The sequence below is a fragment of the Canis aureus genome, chromosome 10, assembly GCF_053574225.1.
Source record: "Canis aureus isolate CA01 chromosome 10, VMU_Caureus_v.1.0, whole genome shotgun sequence".
NCBI classification, from domain to species: domain Eukaryota; kingdom Metazoa; phylum Chordata; class Mammalia; order Carnivora; family Canidae; genus Canis; species Canis aureus.
This window is the reverse complement of record NC_135620.1, coordinates 54,921,594-54,944,014: the sequence shown is the minus strand read 5'-3', so window position 1 is coordinate 54,944,014 and position 22,421 is coordinate 54,921,594. Positions and strand designations below refer to the sequence as shown.

Sequence of the window (22,421 nt, the reverse complement as noted above, 5' to 3'; positions counted from 1 at the left end):
GAATAAAATAATCCACTGTCATTTCTGTTTTTATCATATTCATTTTTGGCAGTGAATTTATTCACTCTTCACTATATAGTTATTTATGTGCTACAATCTCGCATTTTTGCATTCCCCAGAGAACGCACCATTAAAACTCTTAATGTGACACCTCATATTTTTAGTAGACTAGAAAATAGTTACAATTTTAATTTAAATTGAAATGACTATGTAATAGCTGGACAAATCAGTTTGAGATCCCCAGAGCTCTTAATTGTAATTCTCCATTGTTTTCCATGCATAAATTTCTTTTCCAAAGTGCTCATTCTGAAATACTCACTCATTTTTTTCATCTGTTCCATGCTCATTCCAAACTCACTTATTTAATAATTTTCAATGGTTAACAACTTCATGATTAAGCTTTAATGTTAAATATAAATGGTTGAAATAATAAGCATATTAGAGTGTTTTAAAAAGAAAGAGGATTGGACATTTAAGGAATGATGAATAAGTATCATGTAAAAGAGGAGGAGAGAGATTTGGTCTGGCCAAGAATAAAGCAGAGACCCAGATTTTGATAGTTTCAATAGACATATATTTGAAATACCTGTGGTAGACATGAACGTCCAATTCTGCTCCAAGCAATGGCAGAGGAGACTCAACATGATGGAACTCAGGGCTAGACACAGCTATGAAGATATCTAATCTAGCCTTCTCACTCTACAAATAAGAACACAAAGTTCGGAAAAGGGGAAATTTTCTCAAAATAAAATGATTTATTTGCCAAGAGCAAGCTAAGAGAAGAACTGGAGGTGAACCAAAAGAAGGGGGAAAGACTCTAGAGAAGGCAGGCAGACAGCCTCTTTTTCAGAATCCCCATGTCCACCAACAAAGTGTCAGATCAAGCAGTAAATGATTTGATAGCTTCCCATTACCCGCCTACTGTGGCTATGTTTCACAGCATTTGATTCTGAGTTTAAAAACAAAAACAAAAGACACCACCTGAGCTACTGTCAGATCAGATTTTATTTTAACCTGGTCTGGCAATGTTAAGAAGGTGAAAATGTCTCCAATAGAAAAGTGGTATGATGTCTCTCAAATAAGCCTTGACGGGTCTCCCCAGCTCCTTTGAACACTTTTGGAAGCAAGAATATTCTATTCTTCCCCTCCATGCCACACACACACACACACACACACACACACACAGAGGGTCTAATGAAGGCAGACTGTTGAGCTGTCCCTCTACTTAATGAAGAAGATTTAAAACATCTAGAAAAGAGCCTTTGATAGGTTCTGGTAGTCCTGGAGTCCAGTACTGACCCTGCCGCTAACTAATCATATGACTTTGGTCAAGTCCATTCACCACTCTGGGCCTTAATTTCCTTATCTATGAAATGAAAAGAAAGGGCCCAGCCTTTCCAGCTTTAATATTCTATAGACTCTAATTCCATCCCTTAACTCCATCTTCATGTCCTTTCCTTGACATTTATTGAGCAGGCCAGGTTCTGTGCTTGGCACTGGAATATCAAAGTGGATAAGGTGCTGTCCCCGCTATCCAGGGGCTCAATCTACTGGAATAAGACAAAAAATACAGAATTGGGAGTTCAGCAAGTAGGGGTTTAAGATAAATATGAAGTTTCTGGCACCAGCATTTAAGTGACTGGTCATGTCATTGTCCAAAATGGATAAAGTGACCTTATAATGTATCATTCAAACAGAAACATTTCTGAGGAGAAAAGAGGGATTATTAATAATATGCTGGGACAATAGGCTTACACTGAGAATATTTCAGCAACCTGGGATGTATGGTCACCCTAAAGAAAGGGACAGTGGGGAAAAAATAGAGTGGGGGGATAAGTTTGGGCCTAGAAATGATGCCTTTTGGGTTCCTATGGAACATCCAAATGGAGCTGTACAGTGAAGGTGGACTGGGTAGGACTTGAAGCTGATAAGAGAGGTCTGGGCCAGAGATGCAGATTCTGGAGCCATCACAAGGCACAGGAAAGATGAGAATATCTAGAGAAATATGAAGAGCAGGAAGAGAAGTGGCCAGAGTCAGAAGCCTGGAATTAACATCTAAGAGGCAGATAGGCGACAAGGTTGAGGCATGGTTGGAAAACCAGAAAGGAATAAAATCAAAAGCAGAGAGAATTCCAAAAGAAGGAAATGGGTAATAGTGTCAGGAGCCAGGTAGAGCTAATGTGGTCACTGAGTTCAGCTACAAGCACAACAGTGGTACCCTCAGAGACCTGACTTCTGGGCGCTTCTCTCCACAGCCATGCTCCAATAGCCCCTGTAAACCAAAGGATTTCTCACCTTCTCTTTAAACCTAGTCCCATCTGTATGGAGTCTATTTGTGGATCTGAGAAACAGATGCCTTTTCTCCCTTTCCCTCTCTCCCTCTCCCCTACCCAACATCCTTTCTGCTTCCAACATCAGCGATTTCTCATCTTGCATCCCCTTTCCCTTCTGCCTTCAACCTTCATCTTCATAGGTCTTACCTATCTAGCCTCCATCCCACCACTCTTGCAGCCAAGTCCATGAGCATGGGACCTGAACCTCTTGCCTCTACTTCTCAGCAATTCTCTTGCATTCCTGAGGTCAATTTTCTGCTCTAGCACATTCGTGAACCTATCCCTGATTCCTGCTTGACAGATCCAATGTCTCCTCATGCCTTGTCCTCCTGGTTCTCTCAGCAGCCTCCAGGACTGCTGTCTCTGCCTCCTTCAAAGGCCTCTCCTCTTAACTTTGATGACTTATTGTTTCCTCTCCTGTCTCTTCAACTCCTCCACCTATTCCTCAGATGTGCAGTTGACAGTGGCAGCAGTTTGCCTGGGGCTTAGACCCACTCATATAACCCTGAGGCCAGAGATGATACTGGGCCATTGGAAAAGTCTCCCTTTCCTAGAGTCAGATCTTAGACTTGGGCTTTCAACCAAGAAACCCCTGGGATTCCCACTCTACAATGTAGAAATGGGATCAAGGATTCTCATATCAAGAACCTCATAGAATTATTGCCCTTTGAGGTGAGAAAAGAGCCTCAAGTGATTCATTTCAGACATCACCTAATCTTTACACCCCCTCCCCAACAGTGCCAGTTGGGGGACTACCCTGCTGCTGCTGGAGCACTCCAGGGACGGGACTGGCCACTTTCTGGACGAGCATGTTTTCTTCTTAGATAGCTAAGAAGAAAGACCTACCTCATACCAAACCAAATCCAGCTTATTATACCCATGCATTTGGTCTTCTTTATACTTGACAGGTCTACCCAGAAAAGTTCAAATCCCTCTTCCACGTATCTTCAGATTTGTGAAGATGCCTGTCACATCTCCTCCTCAGTCTGATCTCCATAAAACCTCGACACCTCCATTCCTCCTGCCGTCCCTCATATCACACAGCTTCCAATCTCCTCATGACCCTGACTCACTTATTCAAGTGTAACCATATCCAACAGTGAAGTGTGTGTGTGTATGTGTGTGTGTGTGTGTGTGTGTGTGTATAAGTGAACAAAGGGAATTTCTTCTGGTTTTCCTTTAAGTAGTTCATTTTTGCAAACATCAGGGAACAATTTCCGAGAGGCAGCATGACATATGATGACATAGGAACAAGGTTACCCAGAGCCCAGCACATCAGACAGTCTGGAAAACCCTTAAGTGAAGAATGCTTGTCTCCATGAAACCTTGATAATTTAAAAGGGACAATGACTCTCTGAAGCAGTCAAGGTCTCCGTTAAATCCAGCAAAGCTAGGAGACTGGAAGGGGGGGCTTCTCATGCAAGGGGACCCTTTGGTCTTTAGCGACATCATTATCTGCAGGTTATTATCATTACTACAAATACTAATACACTTTTATTAAGCACTGGCAATGACCCAGGGCAAGTGAGTTTAAGTTCATATTATATCCATTTTCATTATCGAGAGAAAAGAGGAGAATGAACAAAGGACTATAATGTGAAATTCTAAAGTAGGAAAAATGAAAAAAGGTTAATTAAAAAAAAACCCACATAGTAAAGAGAAAGGCTCCAACTGTTCGTGGTCAGGAGCCATGATGGATGGTGGATCTTGTCACCCTAGACTTGTCCCCTATGATTTCTTTCCATCTCTCTCTCTAAAAAAAGATCCTCCTCTCAGCTAAGGACATGGCAGGGACAGGGTAGGGTGGAGAGAAGGGCAGTAGACTTTTATTTCAAGGGCCGTTTCCAGCTCTGAAATTGTAAAAATCAATATTTCCTCATTCTAATATCCAGCCCAAAACAGAATCAAGTTTAACATTAAAAACATTAAAATATAAAAATAAAAATGTTAAATCCTGAGAGATACCCCTTTCCCCAGAGGTCATTTTTTGTACCTCTGACACTAAAATATCAAAGTGTATCACTCTCACCTCTGAGTATACCCTTCCCTTCTAGATGGTTTTGGTCTCTTAGGACAAATGCAAGAAATTTCCCATTAACCACCAAACTTCGTTGAAAGTCTCCCTTGAAATTAAATCTTTCTGCTCTATAACTCTGTGCTTGGTAATTCTAAATATTTTCCTGTGCAAGTTATTTCTCTCCATAAAGTGAATGCCTGAGGCTTCTCAAAGTGTATAAAGCAGACTGGGAATTCAGAACACCAAAAAGATCAACAGAATGAACACCTAAACATAGAGGAAGTGTGCTGTCCAAGCCAGAGTGTCCTTTTTAAGGAGTGTTGTATTTTGAGTATATACTTAAGTCACATGGTAAGGTGTCTGTAGCTACTCTGTTGGAGCTACTTATCTTAGTCAAAACTTGAAACCATCACTCCTTTAAAAAAAAAAAAAAAAGAGAGACACACACAGAGAGGCAGAGACATAGGCAGAGGGAGAAGCAGGCTCCTTGAAGGGAGCCTGATGTGGGACTCAATCCCTGGACCTGGGATCACACCCTGTGCTGAAGGCAGACGCTCAACTGCTGAACCACCCAGGTGTCCCTGAAACCATCACTCTTAATTACACATCAAACTTCAATGCCATTTGTGGTATTAGCTAGGAGAGACCCTTAAAAGAGGTTTGTACCTGTTTGCGTGTGTGTCATGTTTATAGGAACAAATCCAGAGATGGTCAGTAACTTACCCAAGGTCATAAGCAGAATCAGCTCTAGAGTCCAAAGGCCTGAGTCCCAGAATCCAGCATTCTTCCTGCTAAAGTGCAGTCTTGTAGATAGTGATACAAAAAGACACAGCTAGTCTTAAAGAAGCTTTCATAATGCCTTAAGGTAGGAATAAGAGGTCATACCCTGGATCTTTCTTCTCATATGCTATGAGAAACAGGTGCCTCTTGGAAAGTTGGCATAGAGGATCATGTGGAAAGGTTACCCCAAAACCCCAGGTGGGAACTTCAATGCATCTTGTTGCTGCTCAATTGGTTTCTCATTGAGACTCTAAGCAACCCGATGGCAGGATAATACATGTATTCTTTCCCATATCTCACCTAGCACCAATATGAAGTTTAAATTCAACAAATGGTGACTGAGCAACTGAACTAAATGAAATTAAAAGTGAGTCAAGAGGGACGCCTGGGTGGCTCAGTGGTTGAGCGACTGCCTTCAGCTGAGGGTGTGATCCTGGAGTTCTGGGATCGAGTTCCACCCTGGGCTCCCTGCATGGAGCCTGCTTCTCCCTCTGTCTAAGTCTCTGCCTCTCTCCTTCTGTGTCTCTCATGAATAAATAAATAAAATCTTTAAAAAAAATGAGTAAAGAACGAATACATATTCAACAAATGGCATCAACTGGCTAATCATTTGGGGGCATTAGATTTAGTACTGGAGGGCACATGGGTAGCTCAGTGGTTGAGTGTCTGCCTTTGGCTCAGGTTGTGGTCCTGGGGTCCTGGGATTGAGTCCCACATTGGGCTCCTTGCAGGGAGCCTGCTTTTCCCTCCCTCTGCCTCTCTCATGAATAAATAAATAATATCTTTTAAAAAATAATAAAAAAGATTTAGTACTGGAAGGCCTGGGAGCAAGCATAAAATACCAGATTTTTGTTTTGACAACACCACTCCACATAGAGTCCAGTTAGAAGGATACTATAAAGCTCATCCTCTGGGCTTACTTAGGACAGACCCTGTATCATGAGCACACACATATTCTGACAGTTCTTACAACTGCCCTCCCCAGAAGAGGGTACTATTTTTTCTGTTTAATAGCTGAGAACCTGAAGCTTTCAGAGGCCAAGCAAGTGCCCAAAGTCCTTCTGCTCAGACATAACAGAGCTTTCACAATAACTGCCATTTCAAACACCTTAAATTTTTAAAAATCTGCCAACAATCTCCACTTAATAACATATTCCTATCAATGTGAGTGTTGCTGCTATTAGCACTACCTTACTTTTGGGCATTGTGTTTCAGACTCATCTTGCATATTTCCTACCCCAGTCCTAGATAGAATCAGCCATTTCTCCAAGGAGTCCTGGTTCCTTTTGTTGGAGAATGGTATTAGAAACAAGATCTGGGTACGAGGCCTACTTGTTGCTACCAGAGTATCTTTCAGAACTTCTCAGCTGACAAAGAAATATAAGTGCTAACACTAAGCTGTGTGTGTGTATGTATGTATGCGTATATATATATATATATATATAATCTTTATTTTTTTTAATATTTTATTTATTTATTCATGAGAGACACAGAGAGAGAGAGAGAGGCAGAGGGAGAAGCAGGTCCCATGCAGGGAGCCCAATGCAGGACTCGATATCAGGACTCCAGGATCACGGCCTGGGCTGAAGGCAGCTGCTAAACCGCTGAGCCACCCAGGTGTCCCAAATAAAATCTTTAAAAACGAAACAAAAAAAACAGAATTGTTAACTTGTACTCTCATGGGAAACAATTTTATTATCTAGAGTACAATGCTTATGTGTGATTCCTTTTGTCTTGAGTCTTACATACTCTGCCCACTTCCAAAGTTACTCAGGTCAGTAGCCTCCCCTCACCCCCTTCAGTGAAGTAATTGCATACATTTTTTTAATAACTAGATTTCTCTTGTCACAGTATACATTCTTCCCCAAGATATCCCAACTTCTTAAATGATTTAATTTACATACAATGATACTGCTGATGGAAAGTCTGTCTGCCCTCTACCCCCAATTCATATGTTGAAATCTAATCTCCGGTGTCATGGTATTTGGCAGTGGGGTTTTGGGAGGTGATTGGGTGGAGGGATAGAACCCTCATGCATGGGATTTGTGCCCTTATAAAAGAAACCCGAGAGCTCCCTCACTTTTTCTACCATGTTAAGTCACAGAAAGAAGACCACTTCCTGAACCACGAAGCAGGCACCTGCCAGTACCTTGATCCTGGGGAGTTCCCAGACTCCAGAACTGTGAAATCTAAATGCTATGTAAGACACCCAGTCTGTGGTACTTTGTGGTACTATAGCAGCCTGAAGAGAATCAGACTACCAGAGTTTACTCTTTGTGCTGTAGAGTTTTATAGGTTTTCACAAATGCAGAATATTATGTACCCACCATTACCGTATCGTACAGAATAGATTCACTACCCTAAAAATTCCAGTGCTTCATTCATTCAACACTCCTTCCTATCCTACAGGCAACCACTGATTTTTTCAATGTCTCTTTAGTTTTGCCCTTTACAGAATGCCATATAATTATAATCGTACAGGGGGTTGTCTCTTCAGACTGGCTTCTCTCACTTAGTAATATGCATTTAATGTTCCTCCAGGTCTTTTCATGGCTGGATAGCTCATTTCTTTCTTTTTTTAAAAAAATTCTATTTATTTATTCATGAGACACACAGAAAGAGAGAGGCAAAAACATAGATAGAGGGAGAAGCAGGCTCCATGCAGGGAGCCCAATGTGGGACTTGATCCCGGGACCCCCCAGGATCATGCCCTGAACCAAAGGCAGATGCTCAACCGCTGAGCCACCTAAGCGTCCTTAGCTCATTTCTTTTTATTGTTGAAAAATATTCAATTGTATGGATGTACCACAGTTTATCCATTCACATATTGAAGAATATTTTTGTTGCTTCCAATTTTTGATAATTATGAATAAACATTAACCTATGCGTTTGTGTTGACCTAAGTTTTCAAATCCATTGGGCAAAGACCTAGGAACACAATTACTGAATTATATAGTGACATTATGTTTAGCTTTGTAAGAAACTATCAAACTGTCATCCAAAGTGGATGTGCTGGGGTGACTGGGTGGCTCAGTTAGTTAAGTGTCTGCCTTTGGCTCAGATCACGATCCTGGGGTCCTGGGATCAAGCCTCACATTGGACTCCCTGCTCAGTGGGGAGTTTGCTTGTCCCTCTGCCCCTCCCGCTGCTTGTGCTCGCTCTCCCTCTCTCAAATAAATACAAATTTTAACACCTCCCCCCAAAAAACCAAGAAATCCAAAGCAGATGTGCTATTTTGCATTTTTACCAGCAATGAATGAGTTCCTGTTGCACTACATCCTTGTCAGCATTTGATATTATCAGTTTCTTGGATTTTAGCCATCCTAATAGGTGTATAGTGGTATCTTGTTTTGATTTGAAATTCTCTAATGAGAAGTGATGTTGAGCATCTTGTCATACATTTATTTGCCATCTGTGTATCATCTTTGGTGAAGTAATGTGTTCAGATCTTTTGCCCATTTTTTAAAATTGTGCTGTTATCTTGTGGTTGAGTTTTAAGAATTCTTTTATATTTTGGATACAAGTCTTTTTTTTTACCAGATGTATTTAGCAAATATTTTCTCCCATTCTGTAGGCTCTTTCTTTTCTTTCTTTCTTTCTTTCTTTCTTTCTTTCTTTCTTTCTTTCTTTCTTTTTTTTTTTTTTTGATGGTGTCCTCTGAAGCACAAAAGTTTTTTAACTTTGGTAAAGTCCAATGTATCTATTTTCCCACTTGTTGCTTATGCTTTTCATGCCATGTGTAAGTAACCATTGCCTAATCCAAGATCATATTTACTCTACACTTTTTTCTATGAATTTTTATCATTTTATCCTTTATATTTAGGTTCTGATCCATTTTAAGTTAATTTTTTAGATGTTGTGTGGGACAGGTCCAACTTCATTTTTTGCATGTGGACATCCAATTATCTAACATCATTTGATTTTTATTTTGTTTTGTTTTAAATTTTTTATTGGAATTCAATTTGCCAACATATAGCAATAACACCCAGTGCTCATCCTGCCAAGTGCCCCCCTCAGTGCCCATCACCCAGTCACCCCAACCCCAACACACTACCCCTTCCACTACCCCTTGTTCATTTCCCAGAGTTAGGTGTCTCATGTTTTGTCACCCTCACTGATATTCTCACTCATTTTCTCTCCTTTCCTTTTATTCCCTTTCACTAATTTTTATATTCCCCAAATGAATGAGACCATATAATGTTTGTCCTTTTACGATTGACTTATTTCATTCAGCATAATACCCTCCAGGTCCCTCCATGTCGAAGCAAATGGTGGGTATTTGTCGTTTCTAAGCAGGCTCCATACACATACATACATATTATGCTCCATACATAATATTCCATTGTATACATAAACCACATCTTCTTTATCCATTCATCTTTCGATGGACACTGAGGCTCCTTCCACAGTTTGGCTATTGTGGACATTGCTGCTATAAACATTGGGATGCAGGTGTCCCGGCATTTCACCACATCTGTATCTTTGGGGTAAATCCCCAGCAGTGCAATTGCTGGGTCATAGGGCAGGTCTATTTTTAACTCTTTGAGGAACCTCCACACAGTTTTCCACAGTGGCTGCACCAGTTCACATTCCCACCAACAGTGCAAGAGGGTTCCCTTTTCTCCACATCCTCTCCAACATTTGTTGTTTCCTGCTTGTTAATTTTTCCCATTCTCACTGGTGTGAGGTGGTCTCTCATTGTGGTTTTGATTTGTATTTCCCTGATGGCCAGTGATGCAGAGCATTTTCTCATGTGCATGTTGGCCATGTCTATGTCTTCCTCTGTGAGATTTCTGTTCATGTCTTTTGCCCATTTCATGATTGGATTGTTTGTTTCTTTGCTGTTGAGTTTAAGAAGTTCTTTATAGATCTTGGATACTAGCCCTTTATCTGATAGGTCATTTGCAAATATCTTCTCCCATTCTGTAGGTTGTTTTTTAGTTTTATTGACCGTTTCTTTTGCTGTGCAGAAGCTTTTATCTTGATGAAGTCCCAATAATTCATTTTTGCTTTTGCTTCTCTTGCCTTTGTGAATGTATCTTGCAAGAAGTTGCTGTGGCTAAGTTCAAAAAGGGTGTTGTTCTCCTCTAGGATTTTTTTTTTAATTTTTTTTTTATTTATTTATGATAGTCACACAGAGAGAGAGAGAGGCAGAGACACAGGCAGAGGGAGAAGCAGGCTCCATACACCGGGAGTCTGACGTGGGATTCGATCCCGGGTCTCCAGGATCGCACCCTGGGCCAAAGGCAGGCACCAAACCACTGCGCCACCAAGGGATCCCCTCCTCTAGGATTTTGATGGAATCTTGTCTCACATTTAGATCTTTCATCCATTTTGAGTTTATCTTTGTGTGTGGTGTAAGAGAGTGGTCTAGTTTCATTCTTCTGCACGTGGATGTCCAATTTTCCAAGCACCATTTATTGAAGAGACTGTCTTTTTTCCAGTGGATAGTCTTTCCTGCTTTGTCGAATATTAGTTGACCATAAAGTTGAGGGTCCACTTCTGGATTTTGTTTTTGTTCTTTTAAGATTTTATTTTTAAGAGACACCTGGGTGGCTCAGCAGTTGAGTGTCTGCCTTCGGCCCAGGGCATGATCCCAGGATCTGGAATTGTGTCCCATGTTGAGCTCCTTGCGGGAAGCCTGCTTCTCCATATGCCTATGTCTCTGCACGCCCCCCCCCCTCTCTCTCTGTGTCTCTCATGAATAAATAAAATATTTTTTAAATTTATTTTTAAGTAATCTCCACACCCAAGGTGGGGCTCAAATTTACAACTCTGAGATCAAGAGTTGCATGCTTGGGATGCCTGGGTGGCTCAGCGGTTGGGTGTCCACCTTTGGCTCAGGGTGTGATCCCAGGGTTAGGGATTGAGTCCCACATTGGGCTCCTTGCAGGGAGCCTGCTTCTCCCTCTCCTCATGTCTCTGTCTCTCTCTCCATGTCTCTCATGAATAAATAAATAAAATCTTAAAAAAATAAAAAATAAAAAAAAAAGAGTTGCATTCTCTGTCAATGGAGCCGGCCAGGGACACCATTTGAACACCATTTGTTGAAAAGCCTATTCTTTACCCCACTGCACTTGTCCTGGTATCTTTGTCAAAAATCAGTTGACCACTGTGACGAGAAGAATGCCCCCACACTGGAGACATTACATCCTAATTCCTGGATCTATGAAAATGATATGTTACATGTGAAAGGAGAAGTAAGGTTATAGATGGAATTAAGGTTGCCAAACAGCTAACTCTAAGACAAAGAAATACTCCTGCATGACATGGGCCCAATGTAATCATTACAGTCTATAGAAGCAGAAGAGGGAAGAATAGTTCAGAGTCAGAGGGAAATGCAACTGTGGAAAGAGTAATACAATGTGAAAAAAGTAATACGATACTCAACTTGCCTTTGTGTGAAGATGGAGGAAGAGAGCCATAAACTGAGAAATGTGGGCAGTCTCCAGAAATTAGAAAAGGCAAGGGAATGGATCCTAACCCAGAGCCTACAGAAAGGCTTTTAAATATATAATCCTATAGGCCTATATTCCATAATAATCATAATCATAAAAATAAGCTCTTTAAAATGCATAAAATCACTGTGGAATCAAGCTGAAAGTCTTTCAATTCTTATTTCCTTAGTAGACTATATTCTTAGCAAAGAAAGACACTTTGAATTTCTTACTTTCACTAAGAATCACATAACAAACTCAATTGTAGTAAATTACACCGTAATAAGGTCTGAATTAGTGAAGTTTTCCTACATCTTAACCAGTTTGTGTAAGATTGCTGCTTTCAAAAAAGCAATCTTTTGATAAGTATAATATATAATCATGCTTTCCTATATGGTACAATTTCAGGAGAGAGGTATTACACCTATTTCTAGTATAGGAAAGAACATAGACTTTGGAGTCTGTCATGCCTGATTCAAATCCAATACGCTTACAAGTTTTATGACCTTGAGAGAGTTATTACTTTGCCTCTCTGATACCCAGCTTTCTCCTATGTAAAAAGGGATACCACCAACCTTGCAGAGTTAAAGACTAAATGAGTTAACGTGCATGATTTGAAAACATTTATTTAAATCCGGGGTCAGCAAACTTTTTCTGTAAATACTTTATGATGGTAAATACTTGATAATAGTAAATACTTTATGCTTTTCAGATCATATAGTCTCTGTCAAATTTCCTCCATTCTGCCACTAACACAAAAGCAGTCATAGATAATATGTGTACAGCTGTGTTTCAATAAAACTACCAAGAAAGAGTACAGGGCTTCAGCGGTGGCCCCCAGGCCATAGTCTGCTGATGCTTGATATAAATCATCCAGTGTAGTGTGTGGCACATAGTGGGTGTTTAATACTGGGCAGTTACTATGATTATTACTTTATTTCTCCCTATCTCAGTCAACAAACACAATCTACTATTGCTCCCACAACTCATTCACCATTCTATCATTCCCAATTTGCAAAATATTTAAAATTACCTGAAATGCTGCTGCCAGAACTTCCACGGTCACCTACTCCCAATAACCAAACAATTGATTCATTTTCTTCCACACTGTTACTGGACCATAGATACTACAGCAGAGAGGAGCTTTAGGGCTACTGGTTTCAGTTCAATACTTAAATCCCTTCTGTGACCTTTCCTATGAAAGGCTGTCCAACATGTCTGCCTCCAATGACAGGGAAACCACTATATTCCTAGGCGCCCTCTCGTCACATAGCTTGGGAGTTCTTCTGAAAGCTCTTTACCGTGAGCTTAACTTCAATGTGGTTCAACTTTGTAAGTATACACTAAGTCCCTGCTGTATTCCAGGCATTACTAAATGCTGGAAACACAAAGAGGAATAAGATAGGACCTTTACCTCCAACTTCTCACTGGACTTTCCTTGCCTGTTACTATCACCAAAACAAGTTTCCTATTCTCCCCTCATGATAGACTTCAGGTATTCAAGGGTTAATGCCCTAAGTGTTCTCGAGGTTTCAAACTCCCAATTCCTTCAACCATTCTTCACAAGTTCCTTCATCTCTTCACACTGCCTTTCTCCAGACATAAAAATCACACACACCCTCCAAAGAAGTCCAGGTGTGGTTGGACAAGGGAAAGTGAAGCCAACTTAAAGATATGTAGATTTAGTTTAGTGTCAACAATCTAAACCATTAGCAGGACACCTGGGTGGCTCAGCAGTTGAGCATCTGCCTTCAGCTCAAGGCATGATTCCTTGTCTGGGGATCGGGTCCCACATTGGGCTCCCTGCCAGGAGCCTGCTTCTCCCTCTGTGTCTCTGCCTCTCTGTGTCTTTCATGAATAAATAAATAAAAATCTTAAAAAAAAAAAAAAAAGCAAAACATATTTGCCTCTTGGGAACTAACCCAATCTCATTTACTCAACTCACAACTATACCCCTTTAATTTTTCAAATGGTTCTATAAAATTAGAGCTAAGTGATAGATTTTAGATGATATGACAATCATTAACATTTATTCTCCTTAAAGAAAGCAAGATTTAGCCTAAACAGCAGTCAGGGTACCTAGTTTTATTTGATCCAGTCTGATGGGTAGTAGAGCCAATAACAGCATTTCTAAGCTGAATTAATGCCAAAAAAATATATTTAAAATTTTTCATTTGGGGGGAGCCACCTGAGTGGCTCAGTGGTTGAGCATCTGCCTTCTGCTCAGGTCGTGATCCCAGGGTCCTGGGATCGAGTCCTGTATCAGGCTTCCTGCAGGGAGCCTGCTTCTGCCTCTGCCTATGTCTCTGCCTCTCTCTCTCTCTCTGTGTCTCTCATGAATGAATGAATGAATGAATGAATAAATAAATCTTTAAAAAATTTTTTTTAATTTTTAAAGTAAATATACTAAAAACTCTAAAGTAAAGACTGCAATGACCAGACTAGATGTTTACAAAAGAAAATAGAACAGAAAATAGTATCACATTTAGAGTAAGGCTAAGTAGAACTTTATATTTATGTGTGATGCATCCCGAAGTAAAAACGGACTTCTTACTGTGTTCACAGTCAAAAGTTTTTGTTCCAGAACATGCCATCTTCCACAGGAATATAAGAATGATTCTTCTCTTATGCTTTATAAAAATAGACGGATTGGACTTCAGAAAATTTAAAACATTTGTTTTTCAAAAGACACCATCAAGAAAGTAAAAAGACTACCTACAGAATGAGAAGAAATATTTGCGAATCATGTATTTGATAAAGAACTTAGAGCTAGGGCAGCCCGGGTAGCTCAGCAGTTTAGCGCTGCCTTCTGCCCAGGGCCTGATCCTGGAGACCCGGGATCGAGTCCCACATCGGGCTCCATGGAGTCTGCTTCTCCCTCTGCCTGTGTCTCTGCCTCTCTCTGTATCTCTCATGAATAAATAGATAAAATCTTTAAAAAAAAAAAAAAAAAAAAGAACTTAGAGCTAGAACTACAGAATTCTTGCAACTCAATGATGAAAAGACAAACAACCCAATTAAATATGGGCGAAGGGCCTGAATAGATATTCCTCCCAAAAGCTGTACAACCAATAAGCACATGAAAAGATGTTCAACATCATTAGTCATTAGGGAAAAGCAAATCAAAATCATGAGATACCACTTCACAGAGCCAAAATAAAAAAGACAGACAACAACAAATGTTATAGACAATGTGGAAAAATTAGCACCCTCATAAATCACTGGTGGGAACATAAAGTAATAAGCAGTTTGTCAGTTCCTCAAAATGTTAAATGACTCAGCAATTCCACTCCTAAGTATGTATATATAAGAGAACTGAAAACATATGTCCAAAACATATTTGTATACAAATGTTCATAGCAATGTTATTCATAATAACCAAGTGTAAACAACCCAAATGTCTATCAATTGATAAATGGATAAATAAAATGTGGTGTATACAGGGATCCCTGGGTGGCGCAGCGGTTTGGCGCCTGCCTTTGGCCCAGGGCGCGATCCTGGAGACCCGGGATCGAATCCCACGTCAGGCTCCCGGTGCACGGAGCCTGCTTCTCCCTCTGCCTGTGTCTCTGCCTCTCTCTCTCTCACTGTGTGCCTATCATAAATAAAAAAAAAAAAAAAAAATTAAATGTGGTGTATACATACGATGGAATATCATTCAGCTGTAATATGGAATGAAGTACTGACACATGCTACAACATAATGAATCTTGAAAACATTAGGCTAAAAGGTGAAAGAAGCCAGACCCAACAGGCCACATATTGTATGAGCCCATTTATATGAAATGTCCAGAATACTCAGACCCAGAGACAGAAAGTAGATTAGCGGGAGCCAGGGGCTGTGAGGTGGGCGAATTGAGAGTGACCACTAATGGACACAGGGTTTCTCTTTGAGGTGATGAAAATGTTCTAAAATTAGATTGCAGTGATAGTTGCATAAATGTGAATATAATAAAATCCAATGAATTAAACACTTTAAAGAGGTGAATTTTATGGTATGTGAATTTTATTTCAGTAAGCTGTTATAAAAAATTTAAAACCCTTTGACAGCTTCCCTTTGCCAAAATAGTTTAGTGGAGCATTTGAGTTCTTTCAAGTTCTTTTGTCACACTTATTTCCAGCTAAGTGTTCAGCTCTCATTTCCGCCTATTTCCCCCTAGCACCACCTTCTGCTTCCACCCTAAACAAGGCATGCCATTTTATAATTCCATGCCTTTGCACATTCTCTTCTGGCTGCCAAGAATGTCATGTTTCTTCTTCTCTTTCTGATGAACACCCATCTATCCTTTAAAAACAAATATTGGTTCCTCCAAGAAATCATCCCTTACTCCTCCAGACAAAGTTGGTCACCCTGTATGCTATAAATACACCTGCCCCTAAGAGATTCTGAACTCCCTGAGTTTACTAGACAGTATCATCTTCAGCCTCAGAACCTAATGTCTGTAAGCACTTAGTAAATGTTTACTGAATAAATGAGTGACAAAACACTCCCTCACTACTAACTACAAGTAGCGCTATTTTTCTCCAACTGGTTTAATTGGTAAAATCCATACAAATAAAACTTGAGTGCTAGCCTTTAGAGACCAATAAAATGAAATAAAAATACAAATTTGGGACCAACATTGAGACTTAAGGAAAATTACCATAAAGTAACATTTCATGGGAGTTCATAGTTCAGATACTTATCATTGTTGACCGAACATACTTACTGAAGTCAATACTCTTTTATTCAACATATTAAATGTGTTGTTTAACTCTGGTAACCACAGCTGTGACTTAGTTAACGATCTCAATAAATCCTACTTAAATCAGAGACAGGAAAAAATTATGCAAATGAATTCTTATCTGTTTTTCTGCCCAAGGCATATTTGATAACAGATAAAATATCTCCAAATAGTCTCTACTTAATAGTCAGGAAGCCCATTTGAGGTTTTATTTGGATCAAAATCAAATACAAAGAAGAGGAGAAGCCTGCTATATTCACAAATGATTTTATTTCAGAAAGAAATAACACATTAAAAGGAGACATAGTTAAGAGCTTACTTTCACATATGGGAGTGAATCTAGGAAAGTCAACAGTTATTAATATACAAAACCACATGATTATAAAAGACAGTAATAGATAATGACAGATGGGCACGCCTTAGATTACTTTGCAAAATACCTTTGTCTAAAAACAGAAAGATATTGGTCTTTAAGACGGCTCTTTAGAAACAAGTCTGTAGTTCCAATGGACTTTAAAAATCAAACCGATCACACTCATATTCATCCAGGATGGGGAGGAAACCATCCAACAATTATACCTTGCAGCTAGACAGGATGTCTTCCACTAATCTCTTGTAAACCCAGGCATCACCCTTAATCCGCTGCCGCCTGATACCCACCACATCGGGTTTTTGAAGCTGGCACACTTCTAGTTCAAATTGCATTGTCACTTTACCAAAATCTGACTGTGTTTGACACTTCAGTGTATAGCTACGAAAAACAAGACAAGAAACCAGTTAATAGGAGAACCATGAATATTCTGTATAAGAGATTTCTAAGCCTCTAGGAGGCCAGTGGAGAAAATGAACCCTTATTTCATATTAAGTGATCTATTACTACTTACAGTTTCCAAATGACTTAGCTATACCCTAGTCATGGAGCATGACTGGTCTTTCCCCAGAAGCTGAACTAGGATCTTATGAAAGAATAAAAATGGAAGGCTTAAAAAAAAAAAAAAAAAAAAAAGGAAGGCTTTATCAGAATTTTTCTCTTGTCCAAAGAAAAGCCCTTCTTTTACAGCTACCCATGCCATTCATGCTCAAGAAATCTTCTGGCCTTCTTTATGCATCTCTTTCAACAGTGTAATCCATAAACATTAGGCCATTTCCACAATGTTCACAACAAAGGAAAATGTGGGGAAGATTAAGAATATTTTTTTATGTGCACCTTATCAGGAAATTCTTTCATATAAATAAGACTGAAGCTACCACCTTGTCAGAAGGGTGTAGGTTTTAGAGATTTTTCTAATAGTAGTAAGAGGTTATGATCATTACACTTTATGGCAGAGTTTTAACAGAAGGTCCATAGAGATGGTATATTCCCAAGGCTGAAACACATGGTATATGTAATTAGAACTGCAACACAACAACTCTGATGATGGAAAGGCCCCCTCCAAATGAAGCCTTAAACATATCTTAAGAAACAGGTACACTCCTGCAAAGTTAGATAAATCGAATTCATTTAAATCAATTTTTTAATTAGTTTGCCTGATATTTTAATTTGTCTTACTAATCTCCAATAAATAATAAACAATAGGATTGATTTTAAATATTAGTTCCCTAAATATTTAGGGGCAGATAATTCTCCACAGAAATGTGAAGAAATTACTTGTATCTGTTGTGTGCTATGAGGATTCACAAAATATCATCCTTTGGCTTGCTAATTTAGTTCTGTGTTTGGGGTCTTGATCGCTTAAAAATGGGCAGTCATTTGGATAAATGCCAAAAGGAGTACCCTATAGTTAAGGTTCCCAATGGGAATATGAAGCATAGAGCAATTCAGTCATAGGGAAGAGAAAAACCAATTCTTCTGCCTTGGAAAAAGGTAATAATGGAATATACCCAAGATTAGTAACATCACACCACCAAAAAACTTAGCTTTTGTTCTGCCTTGTCACAAAGAAGTTAAAAACAAACAGAAAAGTAAAAAAGGAAAAAAAGGGTCAAAGCAGAGACTTTGCAGTTGATCAGGAAGCTAGAAGAGTAAGTTATTGGTTAACAGCTAGTTGGTGATCTGGAAGAGAGATCATATGCTGAAGGAAAGATTATTGAAAGCTTTCTGATACAGATTTGGCTAGAGATTCTGGAACCATCACTCAAACCCAATCACGAAGAACAGGCCAGAGTTCTTATGTGTTATGAGTTACTATGTGTTCTGATGACGCCTAAAGAAGAAAGCCAGGGTTCAGGTAAGGAATGCTTGCCAACATTTACAGATGAAAAATAAAATTACTTTTCCAAAAGATTATTTCTTAAACCCTTACTCTACATTGAATATTCTAGTTAAATATTTTGTTATATCCATTAGTGGCTCTATTTATCTGCCTCAATAGTGAAATTTTAAAGAGACATGACTGTAAATACTTATAAATAAGAACCTCTTAGGTATAAGTGGTTTGGCCATTCAGACCATAAGATCATAGCCATGGAGGTTTTGCTGGCAGCTCACTCAACAGTGGGAAAGAGTTCAGGTGAAATAATTTCCTAAAGTGCTGAAAACCCAGTTCAACAAGAAGTCATAAAGGAAAGGGTTCTACTTAAATCCCTAATTGGTTTGAGGTATCTCACAAATCTAGATTACAATTTATAAATATTATTGATGGGCAGCCCTGGTGGCTCAGCGGTTTAGCGCCGCCTTCAGCCTAGGGCGTGATCCTGGAGACCCGGGATCGAGTCCCATGTCGGGCTCCCTGCATGGAGCCTGCTTCTCCCTCTGCCTGTCTCTCTCATTCTCTCTCTCTCTCTGTGTGTGTGTGTCTCTCATGAATAAATAAAATATTTAAAAATAAAAAATATTGAAAAGCAGAACATCAAAGGAAAATAGAGTACTGAAAAAGAAAACTCGAAGAAGTTCAGATTTTTCTATTTTGAAAAGTCTAACTTTGAAAGCGGTGCCAAATGGCACTAGCTCATATAACACCAAAGAAACAAAATTATGAACAATGACACTACCATAAAAGCTTTTTTGATGAAAATGAGGTGGGAGAAATATTTTTTAAAAAGAAAAGAATCAGTACATGTCATCTCGAAGTTCAAAAGACATCAATCAATAAATGCAAAAGCCTCTAAGTGTGCTTCTTACCCCTTTTGTACAAAGTCAACGTGCTTCTTTGGAAGAATAGACATTATTTCATTCAAGAGTTGATCTGGATTCACTAATCTGGTTGTAGTCACATTATAGTGAAGCTTAAAAAAAGAAAAAGAAGGGGTAAGAAGTAAATCTTTACATTAACACAAAGACCATTCTAATTTAAAGATCTCAAATTTATTACAGTACCGGTTCAAAGGGAAACATTTCCAGAAAAAATTTACAACCAACTCTTAATAAGCTGAAGTAAGATGGCACTGGAAAGCTTGAAGAAATCGTGTCCACTAATGACTACATTCATATCATCGTTTTTAACATTTCATCTTCCTCTCCTACCAATCTTTTTAAAGAAATACGTAAATATTAATTAACATCCATCTGAGCTGGTTTCTCCCTTCCTATGCTATGCTAGAGATATTAATAGTCCTAAAAAGTAAATTATAGGAAATGAAACAAATATCCTAGAAAATGTGGTTTGTATATATAGTTGACCTGTAAACAATGCAGGGGTTAGAGGCACTGACCTATAAAGACAAAAATCCACATATAACTTTGGACTCCCCCCAAACTTAATAGCCTACTGCTAACTGAAAACGTTATAATCAATTAACACATATTCTGTATGTTAATGTATTTTTTTTGTTATTTTACTTTTGTTTTTTAGAGAGAGACAGAGCATGTGAGCAGGAGCTGGGGGCAGAAGGGGCAAAGGGAGAGAATCCCAAGCAGGCTCCATACTGAGCAGGCCTCCACCTCACAGCCCCTGAGATCATGATCTGAGCCGAAATTAAGAGTTGGATGCTTAACTGAGCTGCCCAGGCGCCTCTATATGTATTATATACTATACCTTTATGATAAAGCAAGCTAAAGAAAAAAAATGTTATTTTTAGAGAATAAGGAAGAGGGTATCTGGGTGGCTCAGTGGTTGAATGTCTGCCTTTGGTTCAGGTTGTGATCCTGGGGTCCTGGGATTGAGTCCTGCATTGGGCTCCCTGCAGGGAGCCTCTTCTCCCTCTGCTTATGTCTCTGCCTCTCTCCCTGTGCCTCTCATGAATAAATAAATAAAATCTTTAAAAAAATAGAGAATGAAAATACATTTACAGTACTGTACTATGTTTATCAATACCATAAATTTATATTGTTTACAAGATGAATCCTCTATTATCTATTAGTACTGACATCAATATTGTCTTATGACATAAAACACTATAGATATTATATGTATTACTAACACTAGATATCAAAAATGAAAAAGATATGAAAAAGAAAGTCGTATTTATTTACAGATTTATAATGATTCATACATTGATAACAAAAAAGCAGCAATATTATTGCTTCATGGTAGCCTAGTGTAATCAATACGATTGCTTCACAGTAGCTTAGCCTATACACTAATGAATAAATGGTTATATAATTTTTATGGGATATAGTAACACAGTCATATTCATAATATGGTATTAGAAACACGGTTTTATTTTTTTAAAAACCATCTGCTGGTGATGATAAGCTGATAATCACAAGAGAAGCATATTCCACAGTAACGTAATTCTTTGAAAGTAAAGTTATACAACAGTAAGAAAACTAACACATTATTAATTTTATATTAAATCACTCACCTTATGTCTAAGTAAAGATAGGCTATCACATCTATGAGTCTGGCGCACAATGTTCTACACAATGAATACTTAGGTAATGATGACACAAACATGTCTCATATGATTGTCGTACAGCTCTTAGATGTTCACACAAAGACACACACACACACAATAGATAAATTTATTAACTGTATGGCATGATTATTTACTGCTCATTAAGTGAAAGTGGATCATCACAAAGGCCTTCATCCCCATCTTCATGTTGAGTGGGCTGAGAAGGAGAAGGAAGAGTAGAGGTTGGTCTTGCTGTCTCAGGGGTGGAAGAGGTAGAAGTGCAGGTGGGAGGGACAGGCACATTTGGTGGAACTTTATGGAAATATATCGTAATTTCTATCTGACTTTATGCTTTTCCATTTCTCTAAAAATGGTTCCCATATGGTACCAATCCTCCTTTAATGGTTTGCTTTCGTTTCAGTGCTCATATCATAAAGAGGTCCATGTCATAAAAGAAATCAGAAGTAGTCTCGAATCATCGAAACCCTTCTGCCAGATTGCCTAATGTCAATTTGTTTTCTGGCAGTGATTCTTCTACATCTTCTTCCTCATTATCTGTCACTGGTTCAGAAGCACTTATCTCTACTGACACATCTTCTGTTAGTTCTTCTGGTGTGGTGTCCATCAGCTCTTGAATTTCCCCAAATCCATATCTTGAAACCTTCCCCATACACACCTTTTTTTGCCATAACCACAAACCCTTTCATGATTTCCTTGCTCGGCTCTGTCGTAAATCCTGTGAAATCACGCACAACATAGGGACAGTTTTCTCCAGCAGAAATTTATTGTTTCAGGCTTGATGGCTTTCATGACTTTTTCTGTTACAACAATGGCACCTTCAATGATGTAATCCTTCTAGACTTTCATGACGTTCTCTTCCATAACACTGACAATACTTTCCAGAGAGTACTGGGTGTAATGAGCCTTAAAGGTCCTTATGACCCCCTTTTCTTGATGCTGAATTGAAGATATTGTGTTTGGGGACAAGCAGACCACTTTGATACCTTCAGTGTGAACTCATGGGGTTCTGGGAGGCCCAGCAGCATTGTCCAATATTAAAAGAACTTTAAAAGGCAGGACCTTACTGGCAAGGTACTTCTTGACCTAGGAACAAAGCACTGATGGAATCAATTCAGAGAAAGGGTTTGGAGTGCCTGGTGGCTCAGCTGGTTAAGTGTCTTCCTGCTGCTCAGGTCATGATCCCAGGTCCTATATCAGGCTCCCTGCTCAGCGAGGAGTCTGCTTCTCCCTCTCCGTCCCTTCCCCAGATTGTGCTCACTAGCTCTCTCTCAAATAAATAAATAAAATCTTTTTTTAAAAACAGGAAAAGAAAAAGGGTTCTCATTGTCCAGACC

At 39.1% G+C, this 22,421-nt stretch overlaps 1 protein-coding gene across 8 annotated transcripts in view; it reads right to left on the bottom strand.

Moving 5' to 3' along the window:
* Positions 1 to 16,541: 16,541 nt before the first annotated feature.
* MELK (maternal embryonic leucine zipper kinase) overlaps positions 16,542 to 22,421 on the bottom strand; it is a 95,644-nt gene continuing 89,764 nt past the window's right edge. For all 8 annotated transcript variants that reach the window (XM_077912549.1, XM_077912544.1, XM_077912543.1 and 5 more), the window contains 2 exons: positions 19,412 to 19,515; positions 16,542 to 17,041 (listed from right to left, as the gene is read on the bottom strand). In XM_077912549.1, the coding sequence (XP_077768675.1) occupies positions 16,864 to 17,041; positions 19,412 to 19,515 (282 nt within the window). In that variant the 3' untranslated portion in view covers positions 16,542 to 16,863. The remainder of the gene's footprint in view (positions 17,042 to 19,411; positions 19,516 to 22,421) is intronic.